Source organism: Vulpes vulpes, chromosome 12, assembly GCF_048418805.1.
Source record: "Vulpes vulpes isolate BD-2025 chromosome 12, VulVul3, whole genome shotgun sequence".
NCBI lineage: Eukaryota > Metazoa > Chordata > Mammalia > Carnivora > Canidae > Vulpes > Vulpes vulpes.
In genome coordinates this window covers 29,399,561-29,425,748 of record NC_132791.1, presented here as the reverse complement: position 1 = coordinate 29,425,748, position 26,188 = coordinate 29,399,561, and the positions used below count along the sequence as shown (strand labels likewise).

The window sequence follows — 26,188 nt, the reverse complement described above, 5'->3', positions numbered from 1 at the left end:
ATATTCATGTATTAATGCTAGGGCCACTCAGTACTTAACTGGAATTTATAAAGAGACACTAGTTGAGAAATTCAGTCTTCCACTTAAATAAACTGTAAGGAAATTACCTCTAGATGTCACATTATCTATCTTGTGGAAGGTCAACAAAAGACACTTATGAAACAAGACCTAGAAGTCCCAATACTGTCATTTTCATATCAATGAGCCAATAATTCTCTCCTTTTTATTAAGCTGATCTGAGTTGGTTTCTGCCACTTGCAGTCTAGGTTCTTGATGAATTCAACATACAATATGTAAGACCTGGCATGATCTGGACAGCATTTTTCTCTGTAGCCCTATGTCTTTTTTAGAAATATGCCCTCTGGGCCTATTCAATAATCCTATTCAACTTTATATTTCATAGGTTCTGTGGCATTATAGGAAATTTAAATGAACTGTAAGGATATTTGTCTTCAGAGTTCCACTCATCTGGTTAAATCTAAAATTCTTTTTAAGTGTCACTTCATACTTAAAACCTTTCCAAATCACCTTTTTTAATCTTGTTGAAATGCTTTTTCCTTTGTAAGGCATTGTCTTCCCTACAGAGCATCCAAAACTCTTGCCTGCAGGTATTTGTTACATATCTTCTCCAATATACTGTTAGTTCTCATGAATAGAGGCTGTGTGTTATATATCTTTGTACTGTCACCACCTAATACAGTGCCCGGCATGCACTAGGAATGCAATGTTAATTTTTGAGCTGAGAAGTTCAGGATCCATTCAGAGCTTCATTCCAAACACCACTTAGGTAAATCGCATTAAGGGCACCATTTCTTCATCTCTTCCTGTATTCATGTTCTTTGCCATGTTATTTGGCAGTGTCCTTCCACTTGAGGCAAAACATGTAATTCCTACCTGCTTTGAAGTTGACTTCATTTGGCCAACGAGATGCTAGCAGATGTAGCAAGCACATGTTAAAAAAACAAAAACCGGACCCCTGACTGGCTTAGTTGGTAGAGCATACAACTCTTAATCTCAGGGTTGTGAGTTCAAGCCCTACTTTGTGCTTGGAGCCTACATAAAAAATAAAACACAACAAAAACAAGACAAACAAAAATCTTGTAATTGTGATGGTTCACTCTTATGTTTCCACCATCACCATGAAAATGATATACTCAGCACACTCGTCCCAGGAGAAAGATGAGAGACAAATAGTGCTGAGCTGCCCAGCTAAACTATTGAGTCAAGCCTAGCTTAGAACAGAGTCCTCCTCCAGCCTGTAGACATGAATGAGCCCAGTCAGGATCAGCCACCTCTAAGATTGTAACTTCTTAGGTCAATAAATGCTATTGTTTTGGTTGTTAGTTGTTGAACAGTAGTATTATGGTGGCTACAGTTAACAGATACACACTTTCTAAAGCCTCCTTTTCTGTATTTCTGTTAGGAATTAGAGGGGTCTTCAAAACTAGCTTTATACTGCCTAAGTCATTCAATGTCAGTGCTGTAATACGGGCAGAATATAATTCTTATGTTCCAACAGAAACAAACTATATTTCATAGTGAGGTTCTGTGGCATTATAGGAAATTTAAATGAAGTGTAAGGATATTTGTGTTCAGAGTTCCAAATAACCAATTTTGCAAAATAACAGGATACCCCTGCTCATGAGCATTTTTTTTTCCAGTAGCAATAAAATACTTGTCTTCTAAATGTTCCTTGTATACAGCACTTTTATTGTTAAAGAGGACTGTAGCTTTGTGTTATCTGTGAAAGCAATGCTTGATAAGTACTCATGTGGTAGACATTTTACATATTTTATTCTTCTATTTTATAAAATCCTAATATATCTTTGCTTAAACTGGGGCTGAGATCAAGCAACTTAATTGAATAGCAAGTGGTGGAAATGTCATTGAAATGTATGCCTTTTTAACCTCAAAGCTAGTATTCTTTCACCATATTGTACTGTACCCCTGGTTGTTTTTACTACTGACAAATTTTAAAAGGCATAGAAATAAGCAAAACATTTCTTGATTTTTAAAAATTTTTTTATTTTTTATTTTAAATTCATGAGAGACAGAGAGAGGCAGAGACAAAAGCAGGCCCCCTGCAGGGAGCCTGATGTGAGACTGGATCCAGGAACTCTGGGATCACGCTCTGAGCCAAAGGCAGATGCTCAACCGCTGAGCCGCCCAGGTGTCCCACATTTCTTGAATTTATTAGTTCCTTTGAAGACACATGAAAGAAACGTGGGAGAGCTTATTTCAAGCGACCTTCTGCTCTATATGTATCAAGCATACATTTCACTACCACCCACCACAGTTGCTATTATGATGAAGTGGCTACCACAAACCGATATTCTTCATCTTGATATCCAGCTTTGCCGACATCATTTATTAAATACTATTCTCCATTGTTTTGTTACTAGTGACTTGTTACTGACCTCTTTCAGCTTCTTCACTTGTAAGATTACTAACAGTACTTACCCCATAGGGATAATGAGGATAAACCTGAAACTAGTATAAAGTAATTGCTTAATACATGCTACCTAATTTACTTAAACTTGTCTTTTTTTTGCAAAGGTACTTAACTAGTTTGCTTTAAATTCAGTTACAAACCATTGTATAAGTATTGCTATATCATATGCCTTTACATCTAAGTGATGTATGTACAATGAAAGTATTGCCATTTGGACATTTTACTTTTCTGACTTATTACAATGTGCCCAGGAGCCCCAAGATCAAGTTGAAGTCCCAGGACCTCATTTTAGGCCTAAGTATCAGCCTACCTGCTTTACAGAAGGGCATTAGTTGGTGTTCTCCTCTTTAAAGCTTCCTTATTCACTGTATTCTAAAGACTCTTTTTCCTCCATGAGAAGCACCAAAGTGGTTTTTACTTGTTGCCCTCAAAATCAAGATTCTGCCTTAGTACCTCCAGAAAACAAGCACCCTGATTTCAATTATTAAACAAACAAAACCTGATAATCACTTAGAAAAATATAGAATGAAAAAAATTTAAAAAAATATTCACCCATCTCTGTGAAGATGGTCAATAAGCCAATTACACCCTGTTCTGTTCTCTCAGCCTCCTTTAGTTATGGTAAGGGGAACATAAACTTTAAGGAAGCACAGGTATGATGCCATCAAGTTAAAAAAAAAAAAAAGTACACACACCTATGAAGTATTCTTGCTACAGTATTTTAATCTTAATCTACCAAGCCTTTGGGTTTACCTTTTAGTTTATTTTAGGAAATAGGTATGGCAGGCACATTCTAAGAAGGCTCCCAGTGATCTCTTTTCTGATACAGCCTGTGTAATCCACTCTCCTTGAGTAACTTGCTTCCAGCCTTGATGTTGAGAGGGTGGCATATTTGTAGTTTGTAAATGTAAATGTTCTGACTTTGATTTTGCTAGCAGACTCTCTCCCTTGCTGGTTTTAATGAAAGCACTTGACATGATGGAGAAGCCCATAAAACATAAAACTGAGGGCAGGGGAGCCTGGGTAGGTCAGTTGGTTAAGTGACTCTTGATTTCAGTTCAGGTCATGATCTCAGGGTCTTGAGATCGAGCCTCATGCAGGCATGGAACCTACATAAGATTCTCTTTCTCTCTCTTCTTCTGCCCCTCCCCCCACCTCCTCTGGGAAAAAAAAAGGGAAAACATTCATTTAAAAATTTTTATTTATTTCAGAGAGAGAGAGAGAAAGAGAGAGAGAGAGAGCAGCACAAAGGAAAGGGTGGAGGGCCTGTTGAGCAAGGAGCCCAATGCAGGGCCCAAGCCCAGAACCCTGGAATCATGACCTGAGCTAAAGGCAGACTGAGCTACCCAGGCGCCCCTGGAAAACATTCTTAAAAAGACAAAACACCCAAAAAACTGAGGACAGCCTTTGGCCAACAGCCAGCTAGGATTTTAAGTCCTCAATCCAACACCTGGAGAAGAACTGAACACTAACCATGTAAATGAGCTCAAAAATGCTTCCTTCTCCAATCAAGCCCTCAGATGAGTCCTCAACCATGGCTGATACTCTTCATAGCAGCCTCATGTGAAACAAAGAAACAGAAGATCCTAAGCTGGGCCAGGATTCTTCATTTGCAAAAAACTTCAGATAGTAAATGTGTGCTGTTCTAAGCCACTTTAGTTTTGGGGTAATTTATTAAGCAGCAATAGGTAATTAATACAGAAGAGTTACAGAAATGTTTTACAAATATAAAATTGGGGAACCTTGCATTCTGTAATGCAGAGATGCTTCAAAGTCAACGATACTAAAAAATAAAAATAGAACTGTTCTAGAGTAAGAGACCAAAGAAACATATAATCAAATAAATACACAAACCTTGATTATTTAGATCCTTTAAGTAAAGTGATAATAGTTACTATGAAACAAGGAAATTTGAGTATGGAATACATATTAGATACTATGAAATTACTGAATGGTAATACAATGATATGGTTATAAAGAACATTCTTTAAAATGTCCTTATTCTTAGAAGATACATATTTAAGATTTAGTTGATAAAGGTGATATCTGTAATCTCAAGAGTAGAGATAAAACCAATATGGCAAAATGTTAACAACTGTAGAACTTGGTTGGCAAGTTCACGAGTGTTCACTGTACTCTTTGAACTTTGATGTATGAACATTTTCATTAAAAATTTTAAGAAAAACACATGGAATCATAATGGTAAATGAAAAACATCTTCAAAATTGTATTTATAATCACAACTACACTATACTATAGATTGAATGTGTCACCCCGAAAATTATTTTGAAACCTAATTCCCAATATGATGGGGCCTCTGGGAGATAATTTGGTTATAAGGGTGGAATCCTCAGGAATGGGGAGACCACAGAGAGCTTCTTCCTCCTACCATGAAAGAACCCTTATCAAACACCAGATATGCCGGCACATTCACCTTGGGTTTCCTCGTCTCCAGAATGGTGAAAATGTTTGTTTTTAAGCCACCCAATCTATTGGATTTTTGTTGCAGCAGCCCAAATAAACTAACACCCTGTGTGTAATCTTCTATAGAAAAATATATTAGAAGTTAGATTATAAATTATTTTATTTTTTTAGATTATAAATTATGTTTTAAAAAGACTGAATAACATTTCCTAATCTCAAGTAATTTATATCTCAAGACTGTAAGTATATCACAAATGATTCTCTTTACATTTTATCATTTCTCAACAAAATAACCATTTATAACATTGATAACTGCTAAGGAAGTGAATGTCCAAGTTTCATCCCCAGAATTTGCAATATGAAGGATATTAACGCCAAGACTTTTACCACTGGAAGTGACTTGACAGTATGTGTCACCTAAAAAATGTGCATTAACTTGGCTCACCAAATCCATGTATAAAATGTAGCCTAAGTAGCTAGTAAGACACAGGATATTTGTCTGAGCAGTGCTTGATAGCTGAAAACTGAAAGCAATATCAGATAATAGGAAATGGATATATCCATATAATGGATATATGTTTATTAAGGTAGAGGTATGCATACTATATATTGTCAAGTTCAAAAATCAGGTTGTTGAACAATGTGTATCACACAGTCCTTTAAGAAAAAAAAAACACATTTACATACCTACTAATATACCACAAGATGTTAAGAATGGTTCTCTGTGGGTAGTGGGATTACAATTTTTATTTGATGTGTGTCTGTGTTTTATTAGATGAATGTTATGTTCTTATATTCACAAAAATGTATTAAGGGAACCATGGAAAAAAGTTTAACAGAAAAAGACTTCAAAATTCACAAAACCATCATATAACACTTATTTTTCAGGTGAATTATCTTAGTTCTTTAGCTAAACTGTATTTTATAATTTTTCTTCAATAAACATGAAATACTGATACTATAAAAGTTGTTGTAAAGACTTGTACTCTACAAGAAGCAAACAATGTTTACAATTTGCCACCCCTTACATTTTGAAGAGTCAGCTCATGTTCTTAATGTCCTCCCATCATCCAAAGGTTCTACCTGGTATTTCAAAACATATTGTAGATAAATTCTTTGTACTCAGAACTGCATGCTAGACTGGACATGTTAATAAGAAAGAAGTGTATTATAATGGAACTAGGCTGACCTGGGTTAAACTCTTGACTTTGCCATTTAACTTTGACGTAACCACCTAAAACCTGATTCAACAAAAAGTAAAGCAAAGGTTCCTAACCAGCACAGCCAACAGAATTTTTAAATCTGAGCATATGTCAGAATGCTGCAATTTAATACTCAACAAAATACACATTCCTCTATTTATACTTTACCCATTCTCTCTTGATATTCCAAAAGTTTTTCTTTGAATTAATCCGGATGATGGAAAATCTTCCCTCCCTTATTGGGGAAGAACTGTTCTTTGACTACAATTTGTCATTAAGCCAGTAAACTGATGGTTCTGTATACCATAAATGTTGAGAATGCTGCTCATTATTTTAGGCAAAGTCCTCTTTGTGAAAAGATCTTTCCCACTCAAAAATAGGAATAGTTATGCTTCTCTTAAGAAACTGAAGTTCTCTTAAACATATTAAATTATATAATTAAAGTGGTAGTTCCTTCGTGTTAGTTGTTAGGATATTCAGAAACAAATTTGTGATGCCTCTCTCTAGGAAGTATGGTATGGTATGCACTTTTTTTTTTCTCCTACCATGATTTATCCCATTTTCTTTACTTCTGAAAATAGAGACACCATCATTCTTCATTTAAGGGGTTTTGGGGATCAAATCTCAAAGTGGTTAGCACAGTGCCTGGACCATGTTAGGAGCTCAAAAATACTAGTTCTACATGATAGGCTCTGGACTTGCCAGTAACAGTTTTTGCTTGCATAGTTGCTTGATAAAAGTCAACACATTGCAAATTCCCTTTGAGACAATAGAAATGACCAAAAATAAACTAATATCAAAATTGGAATGAATAATGAAGTTACCTCAAATAGGGAGGGGCAAAAGAAACTGGATTATAAACCTGGATTAATTAGGGGTCTCATTTGTCTGAAATGATACATAACCTAATGCAGCTTAGTAAATTGCTTTCCCTTCATCTAAAAATGAGCCATCAAATGTAATTTTCTATATACAAGTAACTTAAATGATGAAATTATTTTATATGTTTTCTATATATGGAATAATTTACAACAAACTTAATTTTTGAAAATTCTAAAGTACTTATCCTAAAATAAGATCTTGAAATGTGCTGGTGCTGTTCAAAGAATCAGCAATGAAAATGAGTAGAGCAGAAATTAAATAAAAGACAACCACCAACAAGTAACGTAAAAGCAGAGTATATAAATAAAAGTTATCTTCTCTTATGTGGCAAAGGTATGGAAATTATGCCATTGTAGCAGTTGCATTGTTTTTCTTTTTATCTCACTCTTTCTAAACTCCTGAAAACTTACCCACATCACACAGGAAAATCTCACAGTTCATCAGTGCAAAAATTTTATTTCTTTGTCTCTTCTTACCCCCCACTTTACAAGATCTGAAATTTTACTTAATCCACAGCATTTTTTTTTAAACCATCTGTAATTAGTCATGTAAAATGTGAGAAAAAACACTAATCAATTTAAAATCTCAGCCCATCCCCACTGTTACAGTAAATTTAGGATAAGTCTACAGCATTCACTTACTTTAGCTGGTTCTGATACTGAGGCATATTTTTTTATTTGAGAATCAACACCTAAAGACTTGGCTAACTGTACAGCATTTAAATCGTCACTGATAAGTGTCCCAAGAGCCACAAGGAGTCTAAAAGTAGCTTCTAGGTCTTGTACAACTTCCAAGACTGTGCTAATTACTGACAAGCATTGAGCTTTCCCTTCAATGTTATGGTCTTTATGAAAACAAACAGAATAGTTCAGGGTCAATGTAGCGAGAGCAATGTGAATGTTTTTATTGCTCCCTGATTTCAGTTCTATTGCATGCGACATTAGTGATTCCCTCTGAGACATCATGAGTTTTTGTCCTGCCTGGCCAACAAAACAATTGCAAAAAGTCCTCAGAGCAAGCAGCTGGTTTGCTGGCTTTCCTTTAGGGTTTAGAAGACTGATAAGATGACTGCTGAACTGAGCCCCTTCCTTTTCATTGCAGAAGTTTTCATTCACACTGGGATGTTTAATTGACAACCGAAGAATGTCAAGTGCAGGAAAGACAATATCTATTAAAAAGAAAAATTCATTAATGTTTACAAAAACCCATAAAATTCCTATGACCATCATTTGGTTTTATGAATTTTATTAACACATGACCATTTCAGAAAATTTTAAAAAACCATGTGCCATGTGCTTGCTTTACAAAATATATATATTTCTAAAACTTTTGTTAATTGATTTTTCATATTTATAGAAACGATTTATTGCTATGAGATGTAAATGGGTTATCAACTGGCCTGATATATATATTGAGTATTCAGTAAATCCCTGTGGAATGAATGGGATGGGGACCTTGCTTTTAAAATCCTCTCAGACCAAAAAAAATAAATAAATAAAATAAAATAAAATAAAATAAAATAAAATAAAATAAAATAAAATAAAATCCTCTAAGACCAAAGAGTTTAAGAGGAAAGTTTTTTTTTTTAAGTATATCTTTTCTTTGTTTTTTAAGAGAGAGAGTACATGCACGTGTGATTGGGGTTGGAGGGTTAGAGAGGGAGGAGAGAATATTAAGTAGGCTCTATGCCTAGTGTACAGCCCGACTCATGGCTCAATCTCAGAACCCTGAGATCATGACCAGAGGCAAAATCAAGAGTTGGATGCTTCACTGACTGAGTCACCCAGGTGCTCCATGAGAGAAAGTTTTTTTAAAATAGAATTCCAGTTGACAAATGATAATACGATGCTTACAGGTTGGTGGAGGGCTTTACATTCAAAAGATTGGGCAGACACCATTTGAATGAATCCACTCTATAATCTTAGCACCACTAAAAGTAAGGAATCCAGAAATTATGTGCCCTGTGATATAAAGGTAGTAATGTAGCATCATTTATAAAGGATATTCACCTAAAAAAAAAAAAATCTATTGAACCAGAATCTAATTATGTCTAGCAGGAGCTACAGAGATCATGGAACACATTAAGTGAGCTGCCAAAATCACAATATGGGATATTAAGCAGGACAAATGACTTTTCTTCTCTAATCAATAGCATGAAAAAGTAATGAGAGAGGACACTTTTGGAATTTAAAGGGAATCAAGTGAGTCAAAAAAATAATTATAGCAACCATTTGTAGACTGGGGTTAATAATGCACAAGATGTTCTTGGGTGGTTTGCCGGGGACCCACAAATGCTCTGAAATGGTACATGAAATGGTATGGGGATCATTACATTCCCTTCAGATTCTCATAAAGCATGGACCAAATCAAGACTGAATTACAGGGGCATGGTGAGTACTTTTTTTGTTAAGTTTCACACAGTGTGAGTTACAACTACCCAGGGTAACTTTTACTCTGGGTAAAACAATCTAGAAACATCAGTAATACTGATAGAAATGAAAAGACATACTTACTACTTTCTGGATTACATTTTAAAAACGGTTTCCATACCTTCAGGCCAGTTAATAGCTTTCCACAAAATCTGAAGTTGCTGGGCTGTGGGTTTTTCTGAAGAGCTATTACATATGAGAGACAGTATTTTTTCAAGAAGTATCAAGTCATCCTCAGTTAACTTTTTCTCTTCAGGTGCAGTTCCATTAAGTTCCTTCAGTTTACCTAGAACCCAAACCCAAACTTTCAAAATTCTCTAACTGTATTTAGCCAGATATAATATAAAGATGTCTAAACTTTCACTAAGAGTATTCCACTATACACCATGGGGAAGGTAAGACATTTCATGGCAATTATCAAAGACAGTAAAATAAGGATAAGGCCTGTTAATATTTTTCATTCGAACACAGCAGAGAAAAAGGTAACTGTGGTGATTTTACCTGTTATTGTCTAAGATCTTATGAAACTTTCTGCTTCAAGTAAGTTTTAAAGTAGATCATATTTGTAATCATTTTGGTTTTTGAAGCAGTATCATGTCATTATACCCAAGTATAAGTCAATGCTCTATTTTCCTCAAAGAAAAAAATTGTAACAACCTTTAGCCAACTTTGCCTAACTTCTTCGATTGTCAATGAATTAACTGAAGAGTTAAATGCCTAATATTTAATTTACTTAGTTCCATATGTACATTTGACATCACCCGGCTTTAAAAACATATTTAATGGAAATATTGCCTTTTGTCACCATATTCACATTTCATGAAGCAATTTTTTAAAAAGATTTATTTATTTTAGGGAGAGAGAGTACTCAGGGGTGGGGGTGGAGGGTAGAAAATCTCAAGCAGATTCCCCGCTGAGCGCAGAACCAAATGCAAGGCTTGACCCTATGACCCTGAAATCATGACCTGAGCTGAAACCAAGAGTCAGATGCTTAACTGACTGAGCTACCCAGGTGCCCCTTATGATTTTCATAAAGATGGTATAAAGGTCAATTCTGACCAAAAAACCCTTGTCTTATATTGAGGTATATATGCTATCTCAATTAATTCTCATGAAGTAAGAGTGGCAAACACATAAGTCATTTTGTTTCAGAGAAACAAGTTAACAGACAAAGCAAAGTCAACTGAGCAGTTTCATTTTTTAATGTAATTTTTACTACTTCTAAGGGCCATTAATTTTTTTAAGAGAAAAAAAATTTTTAAGTGCTTTAATCATTCGTTTTCATTATTTTTTTTCCTGAAAACATTAAGATCTCAGGGAATGGGATTTATATTTTTCCCTTTAGTTTTTTTCTCATTGAAATCATCATAAAGCATTTACCTTATATTTGTATAAGGCTTCTTGCAAGTATTAAGGGTCCATTATCAGACTGTGTATTTGTAGTCGACGCCATTGTGTAATCCCACAACAGAAGTCTCTATCATGTAAGCACCCAGTTCCTAGCTCATGTGAGGAGGAGAAACAGTCTTGAGTGCACTGCAAAGAGTCTATAGATATGTGAGAAAACTATTTAATTAAAATGTACTTACCTAATATTTGTGTAGGATTTGCCTGGTCAAAAGTGACAGCCTCTTTTTTGGGAAAATAAATATTCACTGTCTTAGATGCAGCTGATCGGTAGGCACTATTCCCTATTTAAAAAAGGCGATGAAAATCATTAGTAATAGTCAAAACTGAGATTTTTCTAATTGTATGACTTTGTTTTCACGATTATTGATATATAGAACTACTCAGTGCATGCAATAAAACAACTATGGAAAAAAGAAAAATCATAAAATTTTATATACTGTATATATTTGTTGACATAATAAATTTTAGTTCTTAATGTAAACTTAAAATTTAAAACAAAAGCCTTTCCATTTCGTATTCTCTACATCTCTCATACATTTAAGATTCAATCTAAATCACAAATTTTTAAAAGATCAAATATATAACAATTACAAAACTTGCCATTCCCATCTTAAGGCATATTGATCTCTTTCTTCTCATGTCTTTTACTGCTTATTCCAAACGATATATAGTCCACATTGTCATTTTCTCCATCATTTTATTTATTTTTAAGTTTTTATTCAAATTCCAGTCAGTTTAAACATAGTGTAATATTACTTTCAGGTGTACAATATAGTGATTCATCACTTCCATACACCCCCTGGTGCTCATCACAAGTACTCTCCCCTAAACCCCAGTACATGTTTAACCCCTCCCCCACCAATCTCCCCTCTAGAGACCGTCGGTTTGTTCTCTAGAGTTATGACCCTGTGTCTTGGTTTGCCTCTCTTTTCCCCCTTTTGCTCATTTGTTTCCTAAATTCCACATTATGAGTAAAATCATAAGGAACATGGGGCACGCGCGCGCACACACACACACACACACACACACACACACACTGGAATATTATTCAACCATAAAAAAGAATGAAATCTTGCCATTTGGAACGACGTGGATGGAGCCAGAGTGTATTATGCTAAATGAAGTCAGCCAGTCAGAGAAAGAATAACAACTTATGATTTCCATAATTTTAATAAATGATGTAGGTTCCTGAAAAGTGAAAGGGCCCTAGTCTTTTATACATTTTTACTTCCTAAGTCCCTATTATAGTAACCAAAATGCAGTGTCTGACAAACAACTGGCATAGGATAAAAATTTATCACAATACATAATATCTAAAGTTACTTCAATTAAAGCATAATTTAAACCTAATTTGTATTTTGCCTGCATTTCAAATCTTATTTACTTTTGTTCCAATGCAAAAAGGCATTTTGCAAAAATATGTATAAAACATTTTAATTTTCTGAATATATATCAGAAAGGGGAATAGGGTAGGTAAAGATGAAGTTATGAAATAAATACACAAAATTAATTTTCATTGCTTATAAAGCATAAAATATTTATTGGTACAATCAAAGATGAGCTAACAGACATTGCCTGGAGTCCTGGTCATTAGAGACTAGGAGAATGCAAATCAAACACTGTCCAAACAATTGAGTAAAATGAGAAGGAAAAGTACAGGGTGTAACAGAGCCTATGATAGAGTAAGTGATCTAGCAAGGGCCATATATGAGTGTCTGAGAATGTTCATTTAAAAAATACTATGTGCAAAATAAAGAAAAAGGAGAAAAAAAACAAATAATAATTTGTGATCTAAATAACAAAGCAAAGGGCTCAAGTATTCTAAAACAGAACAGCATGTACCAAACTTCTGAGGTAGAAAACAGCATGAGATGCTTAAGAAACAGACACAGGCCAGTATGGTTGGGCAGAAAAAATGCAGAGAGGAAGGTGATACAGCAAAGAAAAAATATTGAATGAGAAATCATTAAAGTGTTTTAATCAAGGGAGCAGTATAAATAAAGTTCGACTATAAAAAGATCACTGGCTGAAGTATGGACCACGGAGAGACCAATTTGGAGGATATTACTTCATTTGTCTAAGTAAGAGATGACAATAAGTTGGACCCCTATATAAGGTTCAGTATATACACCAAACTGTTAAAAACTGTAACTTCTGAAAAATGGTAGGAAGCACTATTAACTTTACACTTTATAATACAAGTACAGCCAAAAATTACTAAGCATTTATTCTGTATAAAGTGCTGTATACATTTTGTAATTTTAAATTCCAACTTGAACAATTTTAAATTACAACTCTTAACAACTCCAAGAGATAGATATTACTTCCACTTTACAAATGAGAAAAACAGGCACAGTAGCAGAATAACTGGCTCAAGGCAAAACAGGTAAAAAATAGTGGAACTGAGATTTCAATCTAAGCATTCTCACTCCAGAGTCCCCAATCTTAATCATTATGTTTATACTTCAATATGCCAGTCAATGTTACTTTTGCAGTGAAAAAATAGCTTACAAAAATCACATACCAAGTTAGTTCTTAAGTAGACTGCTGGGTTTGTAAGTATCAATCTTATTACGGTCAAGAACATTTATGTTTCACACCTATTAGACTTTTGTAGAAAATAACAAGTAGGGGAAAACATATAGCAAGACAGCTGTCAAACTTGTAAAAGATTAACCACAAATTTAGTTCTGCATTTTACTAGCAGTAAATACAGAGGAAAGCTTCTTTGCCTATGCTCAACAATGATGAACAAGTAAGATGTGTCAGACTCTAGGCAAGATACTACGAATAAAAAAGAAAAATTAATTGCTAAGGAGAAGGCCAGATAGTATAGGCCTAAATCATAAAGTAATTTTTTTCTGGGTCCTCTTAAATAGAACAATATGTAGCATAGTGAATAAAATTCTCAATATATTAAAAATGACAAAGGCGTGATGCGAAAAAACTCAGTTTTTATAAGAGTTGTGAGAAAACCAGACCTATGACAGAATAGCAATTTTCAATCCTGGCTACATATTAGAATCACATTGGAAAATTATCAGAACTAACTTTGCCAAGGCCCCAAACCAGAGCAATAATACACCAAATGAGCATCTCTCGAGATGAGATTGAAGTACTTTTTTAAGCTTCCTACATGAGTCTAATGTGCAGTATGACATAATTCTGAGAACACTCTAAATGCCAGGTCAAGAAGTTTGTCCTTGATCTACCATATGAAAAGTTCTCTAGCAAGGAGAATTTACTAGTTTTCTCAGTCTTTCATTAAAATTTTAATGAATTTTAAAAATATAAAAAAAAAATAGGGAGGAAGAGGAGGAGGAGGAGGAGAAGAAAAAGAAATGAAAAGTGTGTACCTGTAAATGGATCAACTCCAGCCATGGTAGTTCCCATATTGGCAGACCCTGGCACATAACGACCACCACCTAAAATGCAGTAACACATCTAGTAAGTAAAGGTAACTGCAAATTAAAGTTCAAAAGGCTCCTCTCCACACAGAATAACTTATTTTTATGAGTCACAATTCAGAATGGCATCTTTATATACATAATAAGTGGGCTATACATTTGTTTAGAATAGTACCTGGCATATAGTTGGTGACCAATAAATGTTAGCCTTAAAAGTAATTCTCAAATTACAAAATAAACATTAGATGCCTTAAACATTATAATTACAGATGCTAATGAATTAAAAAAGCATTAGTGGATTGGAGAGAAGAAAAAGGTTTTCATAATGCAATGTGAACATGGGGTGACTGGTTGGCAGTCGGTAGAGCATGCAACTCTTGATCTTAGGATTTTAAGTTCCAATCTCACATTGGATACAGAGATTACATAAGAAGAAAACCTTAAAAAATTAAAAACAAAAAATAAATGTGATTATTCTATTGAAATAGAGAGGATTAGCTGACACATAAGCAAACAAGAGATTAATAAGATTTAGGGATGCTGTAATAGCAGTCTCATATTTAAGATCCTAATTGAAAATGGAAAGAAAGGAACATGAAAAACAGGTGTAGAGAAAGAATTATGATTTGGAGATGTTCGAGTCCTGGATGAGACTTTGCGGGAAAAGAAAGATGAGCTACTTTTCTAGCCTCTCTGAATTTAATATCTAGGAGCTGATATAACCAGTTTAACATATATAATACTAAAAAAAACCTCACAAAAACTGCAGGTGTAAATAAATTAAAATAATGAAGAACACAGAGTAAGAGGCTTTGTTGAGTTTTTACTAATATGCTAGGTAGCATGCTAAGCATCTTTAAGATTTATTATTTAGAGAGAGAGCGTGAGCATTCATGCGCAGTGGGGAGAGGTGGAGGAAAGATTGAGAAACCCAAGCTGACTCCATGCTGAGAGTGGAGCCCGAAGTGGAGCCTGATGACCCGGAGATCCTGACCTTAGCTGAAACCAAGAGCCAGTTGCTTAACTGACTACACCACCCAAGTGCCCTGCAATGCTAAGCATCCTATATTTATATACTCATTTAAGTATTAGTTAGATACCATGATTATTAACAATATTTTAGAAGGCTGAAAAACTTGCCCAAGGCATTAATTATGAGACACAGTACAATCCTACACTTTTCTACATGTGGCTCTCCAACCACCTGAATGAGTCACCTGTTCAATATGCAGATTCCCAGGGCCCACCCATAACAACCTAGTAGCTCTCCAAATTGGCTTCACTTTAGAAACCTTTTTTTTTTTTTAAGATTTTATTTATTTATTCATGAGAGACACAGAGAGTGAGGAGGCAGAGACATAGGCAAAGAGAGAAGCAGGCTCTTCGCAGGGAGTCTGATGTGGGATCACGCCCTAAGCCAAAGGCAGATGCTTAAACACTGAGCCACCCAGGTGTCCCTTCACTTTAAAAACTCATAGGGAGCTTTTAAAATTACCTAACAGCAGACCAAACAACAAAAGAACATTTAATCAGAATCCATGGGTGAGGGATCAGGGCATGAGTGATTTTAACCTCCTCACCAACCCAGTGTATCAGATTATCTCTGTGAGAAGGACCTTGTGATGAGATAAACAAGCATCCTAGATGATTTGAATTGACATTAGAAATTTGAGAGCCACATAAATAGGGAAGAGAAAAGAGAATTAAGATTGACCTTAAGTCTTAAAGTAAATGGGAAAAACTCTTTGTCCCAGCGCTACTGGTTAAATTGGGGGAAAATATACTAAAATATACTGAGGGCCTGCTTAAATATAGTTCAGGCGTTTTGTTAAACACTTCACATGTACTGTACCATTTAATTTTCCTAACAGCTCAATATCAGGTCTGTTATCTATTTTTGATAATTGTTCAGTTATCCTAATAATTCCATAATTCTCTTGGATATTTGGCATGCTATCTTGCATATCTCCATTATCACTGAATCTTCTGTGTTACTGACATTGCACAACAGTAAGACATGTTCCAGTGATGATGGCCCCAGGAGTTCTCTTAATTTTGTTGGTATTGTTTGAAGCTTGGTATGTTTCTTCTGTTCCAAGAAAAAGGTGCTAATGAGATCTAAGAACTCTGTTGTTCTACGTTTCAGGGCATCACTATGTCTGAGTAAATCATCACTTTATTTACTTTTCAGATCCTTACTACCTTTTCAAGTTGCATTATGTCATCAAAGATTTCCTTAATAGCCATTGTGCTATCATAACATTTAGCTTGATCTTGATGGTTGGTTATTATAGCATACTGGTTACCAGTGCACAAGGTACAGCTACGTGCATCAAGGCCACCAATTCATTCACAGGAGAGAAGCAGCTCACTGAGAATGATTCACAACTTCATGAGACTGACTGAAGGTTGTGTGTTGCTCCCAGTTATGGTTTAGACAGGTATCTATATTGGCAAGGCCAGTGGATACCATTAAGTGCCAAAAATCTCTTCCCAAATTGGGTATATTGTCTAGAAACTCTGGCTGCTGATCCAACAATAGCATCATAAAATACATCAAAAGCTATTCTGAAAACAGAGACTTCTTCAGCTGCATTCAAGTCCAAGCTTGGCAATTTTTTTCCAGTACCGTTGATGTCGAGGCATGCATACCTTGATAAATAAAGCCACTGTGAAGAGATACACCAACACTTCCAGGGCTTCACGAAGGCCATTAATAACAAAGGTTAGAAGACTAATCCTGGGTGGACTTGTGTCCTCCCACGTTAATGCAAAATACACCTGAACAGGCTTCTTGACTGCACTGCATCATCCAGTAGTAGGGACTCACATGGCTCCTTCTTTGCTTGTGATCAGTAGAATCTTGCCAGTAATAGCACTCATGCTGTGTCTTGGTTGCTGGGTTCCCCTATTATCTAATTTCACAGATAAAAAAATTAGGCTCAGACAGGTTAAGCAACTTGCCAACTTCTCATAGCAAGTAAGTGGTAGAGCCAGATTTTCAATCAAGGTCTATCGACTCTAAAAACTATGCCCTTAATGACTCTTGCTCTCCTTGCAGGAAGGACCACTGGAGAAAACGGTGAGTTCTAACAATATGCTATGTAAGTCATAAGAAGAACTACAAAACACTCCAGGAAAAAGCAAAAATTGGAAGTTAAAGAAAAGGAGATGCATCAAAATTAGAAATATAGATAAGGAAATTATTAATTATTGGGTGATGTCTCCAAAATGTAAAGCAATATACTGCAAAATGCTATTCATTAAGTGAAGAAAGATGTATTTATCAAAACTTCATCCCACCTGTAAAAGGATCTGCTGCAGGAAGCATGTTAGAAGATCCTGATGAAGACCCTGGAACATACCGACCACCACCTATGCATGCGAACAAAGGAAAAGCTGAAGTATGCCAAAATTTTGAATTTCATAAATAACACAATGCTTATATTAGAAGACTCCAAACTTGGAGAAAAAACAGAAGAGCAACGCTGTCACATGAGAGAATAACAGAAATTAGTCAGCAGTCTTACAATAGGAAAGACTACTAAGAAACTAAAACTTCAGTGATTCTCCAACTTTCTTTTTCTCACCTTTACTACTTTATTAAGTGTTAGCCACTGCCCTTAAATATTAAAATAACTAAAAATTCAAATATAAAAGGAGAAATTACAAGTGGTCTCTGACCTCAATAATATACATATATAATCAGTTCCTGTTCCTATACAAATTCACTAGAATTCCTGCTGCTGCTGTTGCTATCAAAACCACAGGCATCAAATGTTAATCTTTTAAAGAACCCCTGAGTTCATTAACTCATCTGTCAAATAGTGCATTCAGTGCTAGGGATCCAGCAGGGAACAAGATTACTTGTATCCACTGAAGCTTACAACCTACTGGAGAAGAGAATTACAAAGGCAATGAATGTCACAAAGGAAAGAGATTTCCATTTTTACTCTTATAAATGTGTGGTATGTGTGAGTATATGTTGTTAGTACCTCTAGGGAAATAATCAGAGGCATCTACAGTAAGATATATGTAAAAGATATATATGAAAGGATGCATATAAAGTTATGCTTCATGAGATTATGCAGCATGAGATTCAGAAGAGGAAAAAAAAAAAAAAAAAAGCCAGGGTTAAGATTTCCATATGGAGCCAGCTGCTCTAATATCTGTCTTCTCCACAAAATAGCTTACACAAGACTATACTCATGTGTTCACTCTTTTGTACTGTAGTCTGAAATTCCATCAACAGAATACCCAGATATTAAACATATTTTTTTTTTCCCTGTCAAGTGCAACTACTGGGAGGGGTTACATCACTTATATTCAGTAGTGAGTCAGTCTGGTAATTCTGTTTAAGTCAACATGCAGGGGACATTAACTTTATTAGGTGAATGGGCAATGGAATTCTGAACTAGAGGAGGAGGATATAACTTAGGAGCATAAAGTACCTGTGAGGGAAGAAGAAAAAAAAAAGATCTACATAAGTACTTAAATAGGAAGGGATATGGAATCCTTGTAAAACAAGGAAGCGTACTAGCACGTGAAAAATGGAGTGAGAAATGACAGTAGGAAAACATTGACAATAACGTGCTAATTTTAGAATTTTATTTAGAGCTCGCTCTGTACCTAAGAAAAAAGGAAGCATTTTATTTCCTCCTGTACCATGGCCTAAATTCCCAGGCCCCAAAACTCAGGCTAGTACAACTAGTCTTATAATCCATTTCCTAGGAATCAAGAGCCAGACTAATACTGCTAGGATTATATCCAGGGACATTTATAATATCTTTTCCCTTTCCTGTCTCCCCTCAAGTCTCCATTTATAACATTCTAGACACTGTATACTGTTATAAATAACTGACTTTAAAATCATTATGTGGAATACAAATCACATGTAAAGTAAAACTACTCATAGTCCAGGCCTAGATTTGATGCCCAACTAACCAACTTAGCCTCACATGAAAAAAGAATTTGTTTAGTAAAATCCACCAAAATTTGTATTTTTAAAAGGAGTAACCATCTAAAGGGACTTCTAAGTTTCTTTTCATTTCAAATGACTAAATTAAATTTCATAATTTTGTTTAGTTTACAGTGTAGCTGTATTTTTGAAAGGGAAAAGGGGCACCTGGGTGGCTCAGTCTTGATTTCAGCTCAGATTATGATCTTAGGATTTCCAGATAGGTCCTGCATCAGGTTCCGTGCTCAGTATGGAGTTGGCTTGGGATTCTTTCTCTCCCCCACCTCCCTTTCTCTCACCCCTTCCCTCACTCTGCACATGCACAGTCTCTCCCCATCTGCTCTAAAATAAATGAGTAAAGAAGAATCTTGAAACAACATACAACTGTTTCTATAAATACAGAATTACTATGTAATTTGAGGTTTAAATATATGAATTTAAAGTAAAAGCCTGCTACAGATCTTAGGTCTTGGTTTTTACTTCAACAGCTAATCATAATGCATGTTTAAACACATTAAAAACAAACAAACAAAAAAATCAACCAATGCTGATGAAAGTACAGAAGACTTAATATAAACCCTAACTTACCTGTAAAAGGATCTGAAAAACTGGTATTCCCAAGTCCTAACATTTGACCTTTTGTGTTATCAATAATAAATTTAGCCACTTGATCCAAAAACATGGGATTCAAATCATTCTTCTGTAAGAAGTTGTATGCAGTTAACCATGGATCATCACTGATGTTATATGGCAATTTATATGATGGTCCTCCTTCATTGACATCAATTGAGAAAACATAATCAAATTCCTTCAATAGGAATACAAAAAGGAGATAAATGATTACTAACTTATCTGTTCATATTAATAACATATATCATGGGTGTTATGTGTCCTTTTTAAGATAATTATTATAATAAACTTTCTCCAAGTGCAAAGTTAAAATCTTCCACTTGGCATATGATGATTGATAGCAACCATCTGAATGTGCTGCAAGATTAGCATTTCACTAGGGGTGGAGGCAGGGGATGTATTACAACTACACATTAATTCTAAGGCTAAAGAAGGGTTTCCAATTGGTTGATCTAAAGGCCAAAAGTATTAAATGTTACCATGCCCCACTCAGCAAAACATGCTGGCATTACAAGCACTGCCCTGCAGGGTCCGTATATCTTGCTAAGTTAAATATAGCTAGGCACAAAGCATTAGGTAAGAGATGACATAGAAGCTTCTAATTCAAAATGATTGGGAACAGTTTATTCATGGTAAGTACCAAAGACAAATAGTAGTTAATCTATCAAATACAGCTCCTACATGGAAAGAGCTTTTCTAAAAGTCAAGTTCAAGGCAGGAAGAGAAAATAATCTCCAAAGAAATAGATTTTAATGTTAAATTTAATTAATGGGCAAAAGTGAAAAAGAAAACCATATGCTTTAAGATAATGGTAATTAGGAAGTAGAAGTTGACATACTTTCCCTTCATATAAGACTTTTCCAGATGTTTGCTGATTAGCACCAGATGAGCCAACAACATCACCAATTTTTATCCACCTCCCTTCACTAACACTCCATTGATAGGCTTCGACTTTCTCCCCATCTCTGATTAAACGAGTCTGTCCTTCTCTAGTGCCTAAGAATAAAACATTTAAGAATCAAAGGTAGAATAGCAAAGTGAAATTCAAAGCCATTTAGATTAAAAAAAAAAAAGTTAACTTTAAAATTTACACAGAAAAGAGAATATGTATTTGGTTTAATGAAAATTTTATTAAAAGATTTAAAAATGTTCCTCTACCAGAAAGTGGCCCAAAACAAACTTAATGGTTAAAAGGAACCTGTATTAAATACAGCAAGGTTAAAAAAGTATGTTTCTACTAGAAAGGAGCCCACTAAAAATAAAACAAGTTTTATTATTGAATATCTTCTGACAACATTTTCATTTTAGTAAATGACTCTCCACTCCTCTAGCTTCTCAGGCCAAAAAGTAGAGAAGAGTCTGATTCCTTTTCCTGGCATTACAAGCACTGCCTTGCAGGGTCCCTCATAGCCATCCTTCAGCAAATCCTATCTGTTCTATCTTTAAAAAAGATCTAGAAAATTATCTCTTCTCACCATCTTCATTTCTACCCAATGGTAAAAGCCATCATCATTTCTCAGCTGGACTGATTAAATGGCCTCCTACTCTTGCCCTGGGGCTTCCTACAATCTACATTCAACCCAGCAACCACAAAAATTCTTTCAAAAGTTGAAAGTGCTCCTGCCACTCCTCTGCTGGAGACCCTTCAGTAACGTCCCATCTCTCTCGGTTAAAGCCTAATTCTTTGGAATGAGGTACAAGGCCAAATACATCATTCTCTCTGATTTCACCTTCTACTACTGCTCCTCTCAACCCATCTTCCCACTTCAGCCATGGAGTCTCTACACTGGCTATTAATTCAGCCCATGACACCTTTCACACAGATGTTGGCAAGATTTGCTCCCCTGCCTCCTTAACAACTTGAATGTCACCTTCGCAGCAAAGCCTTTAGTGGCAGAGATAGCAGGTGTCCTCCAGAGATTCATGCTCCTATTCCATAGGATAGAGCTGTAGCTGTAGCTATAGCAAGGTGAAGTTCCTAGATGTCACACACTGAGAAGTGATCAGTGGAATCTGAGTGGCTATGATCTAAGCCAGTTCTAGGCCTAGGTCATCATTCTCTACCATTTTCTTCCATTCTGTCTGATGGCTGAATGTTTCTACAAAAGAGAACATTGGAAGCTTCATGCTGAGGATGGTGGTTTCAATCAACCTGGGTCCCTGAATGGCCACAAGGAGCAAAACTGCTCTACAAACATGCTTACATACCTTGCCATCAACTGAGCTTTGAATGTGCAACAAATAAACTCCTCTTGTATTAAGTCACTGAGATTTTAAGAGTTTATCTGTTACAGCAACTAATGCTATCCTAAGTATTACATATTTCCTGATTACTGTATTTAAAATTACAAAACACCCAATTCTTGCTTTACTTCCCATGGTACTTACCACTATCTGACATATATTTACTTAGCTACTTTTTAATTATCTGTTTCCTGTAGAACATAAATTTATGAGAACAGAAATTTTTGTTCCTTTTATTATTCACTATATTCCCCAGAGCTTAGAACAACAGCATACACTGGGCACTTAGCAAGTATTTACTGTGGGTGTGTGTGTGTGTGTGTGCGCGCGTGTGTGTGTGTAGTGACAGACTATATTTTTGTAAAGAATTGTAAGAATATTAAAAACAGGGGATCCCTGGGTGGCGCAGTGGTTTGGCGCCTGCCTTTGGCCCAGGGCGCAATCCTGGAGACCCAGGATCGAGTCCCATGTCGGGCTCCCGGTGCGTGGGGCCTGCTTTTCCCTCTGCCTGTGTCTTTGCCTCTCTCTCTCTCTGTGTGACTATCATAAATAAATAAAGAAAAAAAAATATTAAAAGAATATTAAAAACATGACAGTATAATGCATTAATTCCCGAACTTTTGATTTCAAGATTTCTTTACAGTCATAAAAGTTATTAAGAATCCCAAAAAACTTTTATTAACATGGGCTATATCGATTGATTTACTAGATTTGAAATTAAAAATAAAAAAGTAAATATATCCTTTAAAGGAAAATAATAATAGATTATATAGTGAGCAAATAACATTTTACTGTTTTAATGAAAAATAATAATAGTTTTGGAAATTTATTCAGAAGACTGGCTTTGTTTTATGTATCTGTAAATCTCTTTACGGTCTCTCTCAATAGAAGACAGTTAGATTATCATACCTGCCTCTGCATTTAATCTGTTCCAATACGTTTTGTTTGAAGTATATTAAGAAAATCCAGGGGATCCCTGAGTGGCTCAGCGGTTTAGCGCCTGCCTTCGGCTCAGGGAGTGATCCTGGAGTTCCAGGATCGAGTGCCGCATCGGGCTCCTTGCATGGAGCCTGCTTCTCCCTCTGCCTGCGTCTCTGCCTCTCTCTCTCTCTCCGTCTCTCATGAATAAATTTAACTAAATCTTTAAAAGAAAATCCAACCTAACACAGATAGTATAATTGAAAGAAAAACCTCTAGTATAATAGCCTTTTCAGAAAGATGTGAATATTCTACAAGTAGTAGGTCTTTCAAGGTTATAACTTAGAATCTGAAACCATACCAGTGCATTTTTCATGCTCTATTAAGCACTAAAATCCACTGGTCCACTGGACTATCTTATAAGCTCCTGGTGGCAGATACAAATTTTTCAAAATTTCAATTTTCACTTCAGAGTTTTGAATTTTATCTTTGGCAATAAATACTGTCCGTATTTTCCTCAAAGTGACACATGGTCATTTTGTTCTTTTTCAAAAAAATGTCTGCCCCAAGCCCAAGCTTGAATAACCATAGTTAATTGTTCTTTGAAATAAATATAGCATTTCATTGAAAAAGTTCAACATGAAACTCAAAGAAATGCACAAGTACTTATCCTTGAGACACCATGGTACTTTGGAGTACTTTATCTGTACTTCACATTTTGTCAACAAGAATATTAAAAAAGATATGTACTAAAGGGTCGAGATGTAGTAAAATTAATTTTTAATGCTTAATCCAGGACATTTTTTTTTTTAAGATTTTATTTATTCATGAGAGATCCAGAGAGAAAAGAGGCAGAGACAGAGGCAGAGAGAGAAGCAGGCTCCATGCAGGGAGCCCGATGCAGGACTTAATCCCGGGTCTCCGGGATCATGTCATGAGCCAAAGGCAAGCGCCAAACCGCTGAGCCACCCAGGCTGCCCCATCAAGGATATTCTTATGGGCAAAAGGCTTTTTAGTTATTTTTTCTTAATACAACTACATGCTAGAGAAGAGCATAATAACTACCAGAATAGTCTGGTGCCATTGCCTTGATTTGTATACAAGGAACCAGCAGTTCTTTTTTTTTTTTTTTTAATCCATCACTGCTTTTGAATCATTAGTGCAAATATTAACACAGTGGAAAAGTCAAATAACAGCTTAGTGTTATAAAATTAGTTTGACTTTATGGACATCCCGAAAGAGCCTCAGAATTCCTAAGGGTCTGTAGACCAAGTTCTGAGAACCACTGATATAATGGATCAGGCATGTATCTAGATTTCACTTGAAATAACCACCATCCTCTGATATAAACTCAAATGATCCCCAACTCATTAAGCAGACATTGCTTTATTTGAACTCATTTTTAATCTATATAACCTCTTTCAGAGAATCCAATCAACGGAAAGGTATTAAATGAGTGACTTTTGAGTACCTACTGTGTATGAGCTAAGTACTAGGAGATTTATTTGAAGGATTCCTGTTTATGAGGAGTTTATTAGCTCAAAATTTTAAAACTATGAGACAGAGGCAAGAATATGGTTTCTCACAGTGGTTAACAGTAAAAATTCTAAAAAAATCCCCATCTAGCAATGAGAATAACACTTTAATGCCAGCAAAAGAACCTCTTTTTTTCTTATCATTCTAATTATTCTGAAAGGCGAACGTGTTAGCATTTTTTATTACTATATACGCTGAAGTATTTACCAGGTTCATTCAGATGTTCCCTCCCAGGAAGCTGCTCGGCATTAATGTCCCCTAAATCACCAGTTTTGGAATCAATGGTTGCCTGAGAGAGTTCTTTTTCAAAAGCCTTGATTTCTTCAGCACTTGCTATCCGATCCTCTGATTCTGTAAACACTCTAATAATACCATCGCTATAAGGAAAAAAAACAAACACATCTGAAGTCATTGCCATAGTGCATGAACATTATCACACCTGAATGATCCAAAGCAAAAAAAAATCTGTATTTTATGAATATGAAAAACATTATTATGTATTTATGGCTGAATAGAGCACTATGCTGACTTCACATATTATCCTCTGTTGCTTTCTAAAGCCATGTTTAGGGTAAAAAAAATATGTAATTTAAGGGAAAAATCACTGGCAAAGAACAGAGAAATATATATTAGACAAAATTTTGAATTCCAAGTTCAGTATTGAGCATCATAAAAATCTAGAGACATTCATATACACTTCAAGTCAATATTATATTAGTACAAGACTATAAAGAAGGACAATGTGTTGGTTTGCTTTGTACAAAGGGTTCAAATATTGAATACAAAGCTTAGAAAATAGTAGATGCTCATTATCTGTCCATTCGGGAAACATGGAGTCCATCTTTACTCTGATTAACTAGTAATGTAATCCTAATCAGGAAAATACCTGGACTAGACAACCCCTATGTTTGGGTAGGAAAGGCAAGTTAGCCACTTTCAAATTCACTAATCCTGCTCAATTCTACAGAGAACTTGGTTTTGTACTTAACCTTCTACTAACAGGAACTTCACCCTTTCAGTTTGTTCATTTTCTTCAACTTTAAATATGCTTAGGGAGAAAATGACTAAGCCAACAAATCTATCCTTCACCCAGCCAAAAAGTAAGTTACCTTGATTCTATTAGGACCTCCATCCCTTACAGTTGCTGCTTTTTTCCTTTGCCTTCCATGGCAGATCTGGCATGAGTGTGGCTCATCCCCAGTCAGACCTCAGAAGTCTACAACTGAGGTCCTCACCTTCTGGACCACACCAATTCTCCCACTGCCCCAATTTATTAATGCAATCACCAAAGTTAGAACATTTTTCGTTCATCCTTCTTCTGATCATTCTTCCTCTGCAATATCTTGTATTTTGGCCTTTTATCTATTACCACTGGGAGGATATTATTTCATAATGACACATCCCTACTACTATAAGTGCTTTCTAAATTGCTTTCCTGTCCACTGTCACCACTAGTTAAATTCAGCCGACCTATGTAATAATTCACAGGTTATGCTTTAATCACGTCACTTCTTCAAAAGCTAGAACTCTTTACCCCAAGCACGGAATCTAAAAAATGCCCAGCATTCAAGGTTCTCCACTTTACTGCCTTACCACCATAATACTAAAATTAACATTTATAAGGCACTAAGTAGAGGACTATGAGTCCTCTACTATTTTCCTTCATTTTCCACACACATCTGACTCTTGGGCCCATG

The 26,188-nt window shown here is 35.5% G+C and overlaps 1 protein-coding gene across 2 annotated transcripts in view; it reads right to left on the bottom strand.

Annotated features, from left to right (window-relative positions):
* Positions 1 to 7,400: 7,400 nt before the first annotated feature.
* PLAA (phospholipase A2 activating protein) overlaps positions 7,401 to 26,188 on the bottom strand; it is a 38,684-nt gene continuing 19,896 nt past the window's right edge. Inside the window, exons 7-14 of one of the 2 annotated variants that reach the window (XM_026009007.2) lie at positions 24,699 to 24,868; positions 20,632 to 20,789; positions 19,752 to 19,971; positions 17,510 to 17,581; positions 14,156 to 14,224; positions 10,979 to 11,080; positions 9,511 to 9,675; positions 7,401 to 8,128 (exon numbers count right to left, since the gene is read on the bottom strand). In XM_026009007.2, the coding sequence (XP_025864792.1) occupies positions 7,563 to 8,128; positions 9,511 to 9,675; positions 10,979 to 11,080; positions 14,156 to 14,224; positions 17,510 to 17,581; positions 19,752 to 19,971; positions 20,632 to 20,789; positions 24,699 to 24,868 (1,522 nt within the window). In that variant the 3' untranslated portion in view covers positions 7,401 to 7,562. The remainder of the gene's footprint in view (positions 8,129 to 9,510; positions 9,676 to 10,978; positions 11,081 to 14,155; positions 14,225 to 17,509; positions 17,582 to 19,751; positions 19,972 to 20,631; positions 20,790 to 24,698; positions 24,869 to 26,188) is intronic. The other variant, XM_026009008.2, reaches the window with a different exon arrangement.